This window comes from Triticum aestivum, chromosome 1D, assembly GCF_018294505.1.
Source record: "Triticum aestivum cultivar Chinese Spring chromosome 1D, IWGSC CS RefSeq v2.1, whole genome shotgun sequence".
NCBI classification, from domain to species: Eukaryota; Viridiplantae; Streptophyta; class Magnoliopsida; order Poales; family Poaceae; genus Triticum; species Triticum aestivum.
In genome coordinates, this window is record NC_057796.1 from 156,653,913 (window position 1) to 156,668,065 (window position 14,153).

At 45.2% G+C, this 14,153-nt stretch overlaps 1 protein-coding gene across 6 annotated transcripts; it reads left to right on the plus strand.

The window, feature by feature from the left end:
- Positions 1–2,350: 2,350 nt before the first annotated feature.
- LOC123180823 (uncharacterized ATP-dependent helicase C29A10.10c) lies at positions 2,351–13,656 on the plus strand. Of its 6 annotated transcripts, XR_006491267.1 has the most exons (13): positions 2,351–2,659; positions 5,809–5,938; positions 6,022–7,614; positions 8,108–8,296; positions 8,390–8,485; positions 8,595–8,763; positions 9,482–9,605; positions 9,688–11,463; positions 11,573–12,464; positions 13,030–13,125; positions 13,220–13,295; positions 13,372–13,492; positions 13,577–13,656. XR_006491267.1 is itself a non-coding variant. In XM_044592963.1 (9 exons), the coding sequence occupies exons 3-9, from the start codon at positions 6,255–6,257 to the stop codon at positions 11,963–11,965; spliced, it is 4,107 nt and encodes a 1,368-aa protein (XP_044448898.1). In that variant the 5' UTR covers positions 2,351–2,659; positions 5,809–5,938; positions 6,022–6,254; the 3' UTR covers positions 11,966–12,635. The 6 variants fall into 6 exon arrangements, 1 of the variants encoding a protein (XP_044448898.1); XR_006491265.1 differs by having other exon boundaries at positions 13,372–13,656; XR_006491270.1 differs by having other exon boundaries at positions 8,673–8,763; positions 13,372–13,656.
- Positions 13,657–14,153: the final 497 nt, after the last annotated feature.

Here is a 14,153-nt window from a genome sequence, read left to right on the forward strand (position 1 = left end):
CCCATACGCAAACAACCTACTTACTCGAGTTTAAGCTTCTGTCACTCTAGCAACCCACCATAAGCGAATCATGAACATATTGCAAACCCTATAGCGGGGATCCCTCATGCTTGCGCGACACGGAGAGCACCATAGGACAACACCAATAATAAAACATGCAACTCAAACCAATCACGATCATCAATCAACCCATAGGACAAAATGGATCTACTCAAACATCATAGGATAGCCATACATCACTGGAAAAATAATATATAGTGTTGAGCACCATGTTTAAGTAGATATTACAACGGGGAGAAGAGGTGTTACACCACTGCATAGAGGGGGAGAGAGTTGGTGATGACGGCGGCGGAGTTGTTGGTGTAGATCGCCGGCACGATGATGGCCCCGACGGCGTTCCGGCGCCACCGGGAGAGAGGGGGAGAGAGCCCCCATCCTTCTTCCTCTTCCTTGACCTCCCCCCTAAATGGGAGGAGGGTTTCCCCTCTGGTCCATGGCCTCCATGGCGGCGGAGGGGCGAGAGCCCCTCTGAGATTGGATCTCTCTCTCTCTCTCTCTCTCTCTCTCTCTCTCTCTCTCTCTCTGTTTCCTTCTGTTTCTGCGTTTCTGTTTATGCCCTTTCACCGTTTCTTAAATTTCCGGAGATCCGTAACTCCGATTGGGCTGAAATTTTAACACAATTTTTATCCGGATATTATCTTTCTTGCGGCGAAAAGAAGGGCACCAACCGCCTTACAGGGTAGCCACAAGCGCCCTAGGTGCGCCTTGGGGAGGGGGCGCGCCTCCAGGGCTTGTGGGCCCCTCGGGCATCGTCTCGCGTTGATTCCAATTCCCCAAAATCACATATATTTCAAAAAAATATCCGTAAGTTTTTATCGCGTTTGAACTTCGTTTGGTATGGATATTCTGCGAAACAAAAAACATGCAATAAACAGGAACTGACACTGGGCACTAGATCAATATGTTAGTTCTAAAATAGTATAAAAAATTGCCAAAAGTATATGAAAGTTGTAGAATATTGGCATGACACAATAAAAAGTTTAGGTACGACGGAGACGTATCAGTCACCGCCATCGGCTCCAGCACGACGCCGCCCTCTAGCTTTGGGACGACCACATCGCCTGTAGCCGACAAGGCGTGCTACACGTCGAGGCCCTCCCACTGGATGTGTTCGTACTCGCGGACTGAGTCCTCGAGCACCTTCTTCATGAGCTCCCACTCTTCGGCGCTTAGGGCCGGTGGCGGCAGTGGGGGCGGCGAGCGCTTACCTGTGGCCTCGGCGGGCTCGGAGCACGCGTGCCAAATAAAGTTTGCCGCCACACGTCGTGCTTGTCCCGGAACCACGCGACCCACATCGGGGACTTGACGACGAACTTGGGGTCATGAAGAAGGTCTGGATGTAGATGCGTCGTCGGTGATTGATCTCAAGTGGACGGGCACGGCCGCTCGTCGGGATGGCCGACATAGACACCTGATCGAGGCTGAGATGCCACCCATTGGGCACGTGCGCGTCGGGCCATGGGAGCGAGGTGGCCATGGCCCCGTGGCGTTGGCACACCTCCACCTTCACGTGTGGCCTCTACCGTGGTGCGACGATGGGCGCCGAAATAGAGAACCCGTCGGCACTTCTCGATCCCGACGGGGCAGAATAAGAGCCGGCTTCAACGTCGTGCTTGATGGACGCCCCCGGGATCCACTTCCATATCCCCATTGTGGTCGGTGGCGCAGTCTAGGTCTTCTCAGACGCGTGAGGGCAAAGAAGTGTGTGGAAGTGCACTGGTCGGTCCATGGGCTAGACATTAAAAGGACGCGTGGGGGCGGACATGCGGGCCCCTTCCACGAGTTTGGGGTGGAAGGTGCTTAGCCGGTTGCCGCGCGGGCCTGAGGTCAAACACCGAGAGGACAAGCGCTCGTCCGCCAGTGTCCGCTTGAACGGAACAAGCCCAAATTTAGGTCAGAAATGAGTCCAAATGGACAAGCGCCGAACAGATTTTACATTTAATTCACGCATTGAGCCATGTTATTTGTTTGTCTCGACCCAAATGAACAGAGGCGGACTAAATGCGGTCTTAAGTTGGCGTGAGTGAGAAGAGAAGGAACGAGTTTGGTTCCAACCTGGTGCCTGCGATGCGACTGCATCCGCCCGAGATGCGAGCGAACGCACACCCCACGCGCGACCCGGGCCCACCACCCCTTCCATCGGTTTACGCAGCAAGCGGACCCACAGCCGGGTTCCACAAGGCAGGGGCACATAATGTGGTTGGGGCTATACGGTTTGGTCCGCGTAGCCAGTGGCTGTTGGGCCTGGCCCCCGGTGGGTTATAAATAAGCCTCCACCCATCGCCTCTTCCCTCACATCTGGACCTCACACCCACCCCCTCTCTCCTCTCTCTCTCGCGTCGAGAAGAAAGAAAGGAAGCGAAAGCTCTAGTAATCTCGTCACCTGCACACAGACCGCTCGTGAGGCGAGAGAGAGAGGGGCCGAGGCCGAGGCCACCAAACCAAAAAGGAAAATATTTTTTTTCTTGGAGAAGAACACGCACGCATACGCATCGAGGAGGGAGGCGGGGGCATACAGGAGAGGGTGGAAGGGAACCCTAGTCAAACAGAGACGGATCTGCCCTCCGCCGCCGACGCCGACGCCGACAACGATCGCCTGGTACGGAGATCCCCGCCAACTCACGACTCTTCCTGCCTGCCTGCTACGAACCCTAGGACCCACCGTCACGCGGTTTCGATACGAATTGAACGGGGCGGCGGTCGAATGACGAAACCCTAGGATGGGATGGATGCGCGTTGGTGGGACGAGCCCTTTTTTTCCTTCCATCTCTCTCCAAGTTAGGCAGGCGGGGCATGGGCTGCTGCCTAATTCGGACATTAACTGTGCGATGTGAGTTTGCCGAATCTGAAACGGAATGGGGATCAGGGTACGGGGGATTCGCCAAATCTAGCGACGGCTTCCAAGGGACGTTTATGGATTTTGGAAAATTTTCCACGGGATTTCCTGATTTAAGACTGGGCGATAAATACCCTATCCTGGTAGATCGAGCAAACAGAAGCAGGCTATGCCATGCTAGTGGTAGCAATGAATGGAAGAGGGTACACGATCTTTATTTGTGCTGCCGTATATTAACTTTCCTCTTGCTTATTGATTTCTAGCACTCGACATAGGGGTTTGGAGGTACATTGTTTACCCCCATCATTAGTTGCTCTTGCTTGTTCAGTTTTTATTAGTTCATCATCTGTTTAGTCCAATAATAGAGGACACGTGTTAGATTCATTAGCTTTTTGTTCGAATAGTGGATTGTTCATCTAATTTGGAGAGTTGCTACGTTGTAGTTAATTGTCAACCTAGTTTTTCACTTTTTGGTGAGTAGAATTGGCAGATTTGTTACACTGCTACTGGAACATCATGTTTTGTTGGTTGTTAGTTAGAACCCATTGTTTTTGAGATGACATGTATGATTTTGTACTGATTTGGGTGGGATTTTGTCGTATGCGTACTTCTTCTGTTGTAACATTTAATTCAGAGTATAACGGCATCTACAACGCCAGGTGCTAGAGGCTGGTTCTAGGATTGATTTCCTGCCTGTTTAGTGGTTGTGCTCTGTTAAATCCTGGTGTTCGAAGTAGCATCGACACAAAAGCATGCGCCAAGCGCCTGGATCGTTTCTTTCCCGCACGAAGTGCCTAGTTGCGTAATTAGCGCATATAAATCAGCATCCGCCGTTGAAAGGTAAGGCGGTGCGTTTTAAAGTTTATGATATTTATTTATTCCCCCTAAGCGTCTGTCCAGGCGTCTAGCATTGTAGATGCTGTAAGTGAATCAATAGTTGCGCCTTGGTCAATTTTGTAATAAAGGGATATTTTTGTAGTCTGTAAATTAAATTCCTCCTTGGGTAGCTTTTAATAATAGTTAATACTTAACCTTCTGACTTCATTGGAAGCACACATCCTCTATTCTGTTTGAAGTGGACTTGAATATCAAGTTTGATATTCCTGTAACATTGTAGTAGTCATCAAGCTATTTATGTCAGATAGAAGGTTTGGAGAGTCATTTGTGCTACTGGTAAACTGTTAGGAGTCGGATAGATTTTTTGGATTTGTTGGATGTGTTCAGCCTTGGTCAATTTTGTAATAAAGGGATATTTTTGTAGTCTGTAAATTAAATTCCTCCTTGGGTAGCTTTTAATAATAGTTAATACTTAACCTTCTGACTTCATTGGAAGCACACATCCTCTATTCTGTTTGAAGTGGACTTGAATATCAAGTTTGATATTCCTGTAACATTGTAGTAGTCATCAAGCTATTTATGTCAGATAGAAGGTTTGGAGAGTCATTTGTGCTACTGGTAAACTGTTAGGAGTCGGATAGATTTTTTGGATTTGTTGGATGTGTTCAGCTGAAGGCACTCCTGTTGTAAATAGCTTTAATTTAGGGTTGTCTTTAAATCATTGCTGCTCAAAGGGGTCATTTACCATTTATAGCCATGTGCTTATTTTAGTTGATGTTCTATTCAGACTAGCTCTGGATCATTTTCCCATTTGGAACTTTTGGTCGAGTTTGTAGAGACCTCCACTTTAGTGATGATATAATTTGGAGTAGCTGTGAATCAATATTGGTGTTTATTCATCGGTTGTCTAACTGGGTGTGTGCCTTTTGGTTTGAGTGGCATGAAGAGAACATTCGTTGGTTGTAGCGATTGTGTGTTTTTTTTTTAAAGATAGCGTGTTTGTCCGTCGGAGCAGGGGACAACTTGCCATTTGTGCAAAACTAAGGAAGCCCATCACTAATAAAACATTTGAGTGCTCAATGGATAAAATGCCGAATCTTCATAGAGGAATCAAGCCAGGGTTGGAGAAGAAGCGGAATATAAAAAGAGGAGCAGAGAGGCATGGGTAAGTAGAGAAGCAGGGCCATGGTAAGAAGAACGGGGCTTGGGGTGGCGGTGGCTCAGAGGCAGAAGGGAGCAGAAGGTGGATGAGAATAAGAGGAACTGGGGAATAATGATGAATGCGAGAGGGTGGAGGAGAAGCTCAGGTAGGAGGCAGTGATGCCAGAGGCTGAAACATTTGTAGGTGATGGTGAAGCAGGAGGGAGGAGATGGTGGCGGATTATAAGAGCTTACCCGCAGTTTAGAATACAGTCGTAATTCGGGATTAGGGTTGAAATTATTACTGGTAGACCCTAGGGCTTACGCGGAGTCGGTGAGACCTCTTGCAGTGCATAGGTACTTTAGATGAGGTGCTAAGTGCATGAAAGGGCTTAGCAACTAAACTCTCCAATGCATAGGTGCTTTGTTTCTTGTTGCTAAGCTCTCTTCATTTAATGAGTTGTAGACTGTAAATTGTGTTTTCATCTAGGTGCGCACCTAGCATCGTTTCTTTGTGGACTCATCAAACTCCTCTCTCCTCTTAATTACCTTGCCACATCAGATTTTTTGCATACTTGGGCAGCCTTTGCCCCTGTACAAGGTGGATCACTGGGAAGGGCCTCGAAGTTTTTAGGCTCATTTATTGAGCTATACTCTCTCTCTCCTACAGCCATTAATGTATCCTCTGTTTGATAGGGAACCCCTTTTTAGTTTGGAAGAAATTGGTACTAGTCTTGCTACAAGTTTTTTTTTGTCTGTAGCAATTTGTTAAATATTGCTGTACTTCATGTTGAAATCCAACCCGTTTGCTTTTGTGTTGATAGTATAGATGCCCTGTCCCAAACATAATGGTGTGTATGACAATGTTTACCTTTAGGTAGTTATGCACCATCTGCTTGATATGTTCCACATACTTATTTACGTTGTCTGTAAAGGGTCTGTCTGGATGTGGAGATCCTGAATTCCTAGAATCAAATTTCTTGAGATGGATATGAAGTGGGCAACAAGAGGACGAAGGGGGCTGGGTCTGAACATGACAGGAATGCAGCGAAGAATCGTATTCAGGTCGCATAACCTGATCAAGATTTGTCTTTTCTGTAGTACCGTACAATGAGGGTTCTGCTGTAACTGTTCACTTCCTTGTTCAGCTCTGCTTCCGCCTCTTGTTGATGGGCTATCTCAGTAATGGAATGAAGCATCCAGGCACCCCTTGAACACCCTGTTTATCATTGTATATCACTAACATATTACGCTGGTTGTTGCAGATTTCTTGCTATACAGAAGGTCAATAATAGTTCTCTTCCAGTAGGTGCTATTGCCCTGGAAGATTGTTACTGAATCCACCAGTTAAACATTCAAGTTATATGCATTTACACATGACATGGGGTCTCGTGGAAGGATGTTATTTGACCTCAATGAGCTCCCAACAGAAGCTGACGAAGAAGAAGCTGCTGTTGTTGTGTCCCAACCTCAGCTTCCTGTTCCCAATATGTATCCCTCAAATTTGTTTCCACCACAAGAAGTGCCTTGGTCACAAGGGATATTAAACAACCATGCCTTTAATCATGCATCTTCTGGTTCAGGTTTTCAGCCTTTTGTGAGAAGTACAGATTCACAAAATGTAAAGAATCCTATGAATACAGGAGAGAATTTGGATGCTACTGCGGCTTCTACATCTGTGGTAACTAATCATTTATCTGATAGTGTTATGTGTCCTACTGGGCCCTCCAATCAGGTTGCACAATCAGTTGAAAGAGAAGAGGGAGAGTGGTCTGATGCAGATGGTGCTTCTGACACAGCAGGTAGTAGTGTCAGCAACAAGGAAGAATCTGCTGGTACTGCAAGTACTCAAGTGAAAAGAGAATCCCAAGAGAGTGGACCTGCTATTGTTAAATCTAGTGATGTGATTAAAGATGACATTGCTCCTGAACCTGGTGACACTGAAATGTCTGATGTGTCTAAAGGTCCAGTCCTTCATGGTCCGACAGGACTAGAGAGCATGAAAACGTCTGAATCTAAAGGAAGTCAACCTGTGGATGATTTGGACCAGTGCACTAAGTCAAAGGATGTCAGAGGAGTAGAAGCCAGTTATGCATTGAAGTGCACGAACAACCCTGCAAAGAGACCTAAGTTAGATGATCACAAAGTTGCAATGCTTGGTAAAAAGCGAGCGAGGCAGACTGTGTTCATCAATGTTGAGGATGCAAAACAAGCTGGCACAATGAAGACAATTACACCGAGGAGACAGTCATCTTTTCCAGCACCAATTGTTACACGTACCGTGAAAGAAGCTTCTCGTGGTGTTGGTGAAAGAGCTGCAGACAAGCAGAACCAACCAGTCATCAGGGATCAGAGACAATCTGAGATGATTGGTTCAGAAAGAAGTAATTCTGCAGATCCTTGTGACCAAAATGGAGAATCTAATGGTGATTTTGAGTTGGGATCTCACGGCAGGTCAAAGAAAATGAATGCCGAAGAACCCCCCTCAGATAGTTACCAGCAATCTGTGCCAAGGCAGGCCTTTTCAAAGCAGCCCACGGATTCCAAGCAGTTCAAAGGCAGATCAGTCTCTTCCCAGAGAGCACTTCTAACAGGACAACATACTGCAGATCAGAAGCCAGCTAACAAAAGGTCTCTTGTTCCAAAGAAGCAAGCTTCAGTTAATAACACACAGTATAATGACTCATCTGTCGAACGACTTATACGGGAAGTGACAAATGGCAAGTTCTGGCACAATCCAGGTTAGTTCTTCGGCATTGTCCCTGTTTCTTCTGGACATCTTTGGTTAACTGACGCTGATGTTTAATCTGGAAACTTCTGTCATGTGCTGTGAGGCAATACATTTTGTTTATGCGCTTGTGAAATTTGCTTAGTGCTACTTCCTCAAATGCTAATTCTGTTTTAGTGAATTGCAGAACATAAGGCTCACTTATATGCTTATAAGAAGATTGCAGTCCTTTAGACATATATGGTTTATTTTATACAAATAGTAAACTTAAGTACTATAATATATGTCTGCCTGTGTTCTGTATTTATTAGGACTGTTCCTAGTTTGCTCTGTATTTTTCTTTCATGGTTGGTACAATTGCACTGTTTTTTTCTGTGTGAATACATGCCTTGTATATAATTATTGCATCGTCAGTGTTTTCTTGGTTTCATTCTATTGTAAAACCAGTGTGTGTGCATGAGCACTCTTAGTTTGACAAGGCAAGTTTATAATTGTTATCTGAACAGAGGAGGAAGAACTTCAGTGTGTTCCTGGAAGCTTTGATTCTGCCGAGGAGTACATTAGAGTTTTTGAGCCTTTGCTTTTTGAGGAATGCAGAGCTCAGCTATACAGTTCCTACGAGGAGAGTCTCGAGGCTGTATCAAGGGATGCACATGTAATGGTGCGCGTGAAAAGTGTGGATAGGCGTGAAAGAGGTATATTTTCTGCATTTTTATTGCCCCCTTTTTTGTAGAGCAATCATGTTACCCATTGTAATCACCTAACATAAATATGCTTGCTGCATTCAGGATGGTATGATGTTATTGTTTTGCCAACACATGAATATAAATGGACTTTTAAAGAAGGAGAAGTTGCAATTTTGTCGTCCCCCCGGCCTGGTTCAGGTAGCCATACTGATAACATAATATCCCTTAATTTTTATCAAGAATTTTCTTTTGCTTCCACAAATATGTTTTGACAACTTTGTTCACTTACCTTTGTTTTGTTCATTAGCTGCCCAATCAAGTAGATCTAATAGGAAGACCGCTGCTTCAAATGAAGACGCTGAAGCTGACTGTGGACGGCTTGTAGGTACAGTCAGACGCCATATGCCTATTGATACGCGTGATCCCATTGGAGCAATTATCCATTTTTATTCTGGGGATTCATTTGATTGTAGCAGGTAATCCAGTGTTAGTGATATCATTGTTCTTTAGCTATCCCACACTATGTTTTGATAAGACCACACTTTTGTGCTCTTTGTCCACCCTGTTCCCTTCATACTATATCAACAGTGATTGGAATTTTCTTAGTTCTTTTTATCACTGGCATGTGATTGTTTGCTTCACAATTCACACACATGATAGAAGTTGCATGCCAAATTTATTTAAGTCAACTATGCTTTGGAATTTATCATGCTTGACACGATGAATTTTGCACTGCAGGGTTTTTCACACGCACAGTTACATTGAACATTACACATGCACACAAAACCATCTGCTCTGCAATTTTCTGTAACTTCCTAGTTCTGGTTTGTCTAGTGTTGAGAACATCACCATCTTATTATGAATTAAGCTATACTCAAGCGGAAATCCCCTCATCCTAACAGGACCTGTGATGAGGTTCATAGACACAATTTTCTGAGAATATCACCTACTCCCTCCGTCCAAAAAAGCTTGTCCCTCAAATGGATGTATCTAGCACCAAGTTAGTGCTAGATGCATCCATTTGAGTAACAAGTTTGGGACAAGTTTTTTCGGACGGAGGGAGTACTAAGATTGTTACGTTTAGTTTGCTTTGTTAAGTTGACTCGATTCATATACACTGTTATTGACCTTTTTTTTATACATTTGTTAAATGCATACTAAATCCTTTTGGTTGTCTTTTCTGTGATGCACTAGCGAGACTAATGTTCTGAGGAAACTGCAACCTCGAAGCACCTGGTATCTAACGGGTCTTGGTTCCCTTGCAACAACACAAAGGGAATATGTAGCATTGCATGCATTCCGCCGTCTTAATGTGCAGGTAATGCATATTACACCTGGTTGTTATCTGTCTTTCTTGGCTAACATTTTTGCTTGACGCTGATAAAAAACTTTTCCATCAGATGCAAAACGCAATTCTTCAGCCAAGTCCAGAGCACTTCCCAAAATATCAAGAGCAGCCGCCTGCTATGCCTGACTGTTTCACTCCAAGTTTTTCTGATCATATCAATCGTACTTTCAATGGGCCTCAGCTATCGGCGATTCATTGGGCTGCAATGCACACAGCTGCTGGCACAAGCAATGGAGTGGTCAAGAAACAAGAACCATGGCCTTTCACATTAGTACAAGGTCCTCCGGGGACAGGGAAAACCCATACCGTGTGGGGAATGTTAAATGTTATTCATCTTGTTCAGTATCAACATTACTATGCTGCTCTGCTAAAGAAACTTGCTCCTGAAAGTTACAAGCAAGTTGGTAGTACCACTAACAGCAGCTCAGAGGCTTTTGCTGCTGGGTCTATTGATGAAGTTTTGCAGAGCATGGATCAGAACCTTTTCCGCACTCTTCCCAAGCTTTGCCCCAAACCACGGATGCTTGTGTGTGCCCCATCAAATGCTGCAACAGATGAGCTGCTTTCTCGTGTTCTTGACCGAGGTTTCATAGACGGTGAGATGAAGGTTTACCGCCCTGATGTTGCCCGTGTTGGAGTTGACACACAGTCTCGTGCTGCCCAAGCTGTATCAGTTGAGCGACGGACGGAACAGCTTTTAATGAAGGGCCGTGATGAAGTAATTGGGTGGTTGCAGCAGCTAAAAGGCCGTGAGCAGCAGTTATCACAGGAGATAGGGCTTCTACAGAGGGAACTTAATATCGTTGCAGCAGCTGGTAGATCCCATGGTTCGGTTGGGGTAGATCCTGATGTGCTTGCTCACAGGGATCGTAACCGTGACATTCTGCTTCAAAAACTTGCTGCCTCTGTAGAAAGCAGGGATAAAGTACTTGTAGAGATGTCAAGGCTGCTGATATTAGAAAGCAGGTTCCGTGTTGGTAGCAACTTCAATCTGGAAGATGCTAGGTCTAGTCTGGAAGCCAGTTTCGCCAACGAAGCAGAAATTGTTTTTACAACAGTGTCAAGCAGCGGGCGCAGGTTATTTTCTCGCCTTAGTCATGGTTTTGATATGGTTGTTATCGATGAGGCTGCTCAGGCCAGTGAAGTTGGAGTCCTCCCTCCACTTGCACTTGGTGCCGCTAGATGTGTCTTGGTAGGTGATCCACAGCAGCTCCCTGCCACTGTTATTAGTAAAGCGGCTGGAACTTTACTCTATAGCAGGAGCCTTTTTGAGAGGTTTCAGCAGGCTGGTTGCCCTACCATTTTGTTGTCAGTGCAATATCGGATGCATCCCCAGATCCGAGAGTTTCCATCACGATACTTCTATCAAGGCCGCCTTACAGACAGTGAAAGTGTTGTCAAACTGCCTGATGAGTTGTATTACAAAGATGCATTAATGGCACCTTACATATTTTATGACATCTCACATGGTCGTGAGTCTCATAGAGGTGGATCATCTTCATACCAGAATGTTCATGAAGCTCAGTTTGCATTGCGTTTATATGAGCATCTTCAGAAGCTCGTGAAAGTTAATGGTGGTAAGAAGGCATCTGTTGGTATAATCACTCCATATAAGTTGCAGTTGAAGTGTCTTCAGCGGGAATTTGAGGAGGTCATGAATACTGAGGAAGGGAAAGATATCTACATAAACACAGTAGATGCTTTTCAAGGCCAGGAGCGTGATGTGATTATCATGTCATGCGTGCGTGCTTCAAACCATGGTGTGGGTTTTGTTGCAGATATACGGCGCATGAATGTTGCTCTTACTCGAGCTAGGAGAGCTCTATGGGTACGTCTCTCTGTCCTCTTTCAAAAAATGCATCAAGACCACCGTACTTTATTTCAAAACATGCTATGAACAAATGCTATAGTACTAATAGTTATTCGTCGTTTTCTAGGTTGTTGGTAATGCCAGTGCTCTCATGCAGTCAGAGGACTGGGCGGCGCTGGTAGCAGATGCAAAGGCCAGGAAATGTTTCATGGACTTGGATAGCATCCCCAAGGACTTTCTGGCCATGAAGATCTCTTCCAACACTCCAGGAAGGAATACTTCAAACAACCTAAGGAACTTGAGGACTGGTGGACCAAGACCGAGGCATCTGGACATGCTTCCGGACCCCAGGATTGGCATGAGGGCTGATGAGGATGAGCGTCCTAACTCTGTTCCAAGAAATGCTAGTTACCGGAATTTGGATGACCTGGGACGATCTGGTGATAGATCTAGGGAAAGTTTGCAGTTTGGAGTGGCCAAGAGGCCGAATTCATCCAATGGTTCTCGGAGAGAAGTCTGAAGACAATGCATTGCTATCTTCATCTTTGCGTGCGCGTAACAATGATGAGCTTCCTCGGGATGAAGCTTGGTTGGAGCAAAGCATCACCTATTGGAAGATGTACACCCTGGGTGGGTTGTGTTAAGGAGAAGGCATTATTGACATAATGAAAGGATTCCTCATGAAATGAGTAGGCCTCTCGGCGGCATGTTGCAACAACAGCCACTGACGGCAGGCCAATCAGATCGTCAGATGGCGCTCTGTTGGGTGGTTCAGATTACAGTAGAAAAAGGCTGCCCCAGGTCCTCAGTGTTCTGCAATTGTGCAGGACACATTTGGTCTGTTGATATAACCAGACTTCAACAAGGCTGCAGCTGGATGGTTTCTTTCTGGGATTGCAATACTTGCTTTAGTGTGCTTAACAGGATACCATCTTTCTCATAGTTATAAATACATGCGCATGGGCATTTCCATTTTGAGACATGCCAGGAGAGATAAATCTCACTGGCCCTAGAGCAAGGTTAGGTGTCAAGCTTTGCCGCGAGATTGCTGCTAGCTGCAAACATGCGTTGCTTGATATGCCCCTGTAGGATCAGTATTGCTAACGTAGGCAGGGCTTCTGTAACATATGACATAAGCTCCCTCTGTGTACAAAGTCCACATCTAGAAAAGAAAATCATTTTTTTATTCAGCTGCCTTGTTGTCTATCACCTGTTGTTAGTTCGAGACTGTTGAATGATGTTTTATGTTGTTGGAAGATGGTACCATGTTTTCAGTTATGTTCTTACCTGATATTGCACCTTGTTGGTTATTGTACTTCTATGTTGATCTGTGGTATAGCTTGTGCTCTTTGAACTGGTATGTGGTATAGCATGGTGTTTGGTTGGCATTATTATATTGATTGATGTAAAATTCCAACCGGGGTGACGCTGTACATGCTCCGAGTTTGTGGAAGCCCTGTTTGGATCCTTCTGGTTTTTTGTCTGATATCTGAGATCCCCTGTTAGCATAAGCCAGCCCTTGTTATTTTTGCTAGTTCTCAATTTTACAGGCATGTACTGATATGGTTCTTGTTCTCTATGCAGGGTATACCTGATCATGTTTCATAATCTGTCAGAAGAGTGAGGACACATCTTAGCTTGGAATGCTGCTGGTTCGGTGGTGGTCCTCTGAGATGTCAGGTTAGCATAAGCTAGCCCTTAATACTTTTTTGTCTGAATCAGATTTGCTTCTGCAGGCCCGTGTTGTACTGTACTGATCTTGGTTTCTGTGCAGGCTACACCTTATGATGTACTATGACTTCGATCCTGGCTGGGTGCTGCTGGACAGTGGTGGTCATCGAAGATCTCAGGTATGCTCAAAATGTTCCGTTTCTTCTTGGGTTATCAGATTTGCTGGTTCTCCATTTAATTCCTCTTTTCATTCAGGGTGTTTCCTGTTCTGTCGGGTTTGGTGCTGTTGTACGACACGAAAAGATTACTTGCCAGCTTGGTGTGATGCATGTATGCCCTAAGGAAGACCTTACGTCCAAGCTGGAGTGCTTTTCTGGTACTTGAAAGCGAACATGCTGCAAACTGTGATTATTTCAATTCGCAATGTAACACAGATTGTGATTATTTTTCTGGCGAAAAGGATCTGATACATTATGAAGATTCACTTGAAGTACAAATCATCTCAAGCACTACATTATGAAGATTCACTTGAAGTACAAATCATCTCAAGCACTTGCCGCTGCTCGAACGAGCTGTTGACGCTCCTTCTATACCGGGGCTGGCCTGTCCTCTTCGTGCAAGTGCTCAATGCGAGCTGTAGTAGCCGACGTTGAATCTCCGTCCGGAAATACTCATCAAAATGAATAAAAGGAGATGTATCTAGATGTATTTTAGTTCTAGATACACCCTCTTTTTGTCCATTTTGATGACAAAGTTTTGTCGGAGGAAGGGAGTACCTGTCACCAAATTTGCCGTAGCCAATGGCAAGCGAGAATGTTAGCAACCCAGTGCTCAATCCACTCAAAATAGCATGAATTACAAACCATGGAGGTTTGTCAAGAACTACATGAACTAGAATGTGGAGAAGGAAGTAGGAGAAGGAAGAACAGGAGCCAGTCAAGTCGTACAAGCAAGGCCGAAGCCATCCGTTCCCAGCCAAGTGGAGGCCTCCCTTCATGGGCTGGAGAGGCCCAGGTCACTGACAGAACCGCCAGTGG

What these genes read in the sequence shown, in the direction of transcription:
- LOC123180823 (XM_044592963.1), top strand. Translation starts at nt 6,255, where the DNA reads ATGGGGTCTCGTGGAAGGATGTTATTTGACCTCAATGAGCTCCCAACA. An exon ending in GATTCATTTGATTGTAGCAG is followed by an intron (nt 8,764 to 9,481) that starts GTAATCCAGTGT and finishes GTGATGCACTAG; the next exon opens with CGAGACTAATGTTCTGAGGA. An exon ending in TCCGCCGTCTTAATGTGCAG is followed by an intron (nt 9,606 to 9,687) that starts GTAATGCATATT and finishes CTTTTCCATCAG; the next exon opens with ATGCAAAACGCAATTCTTCA.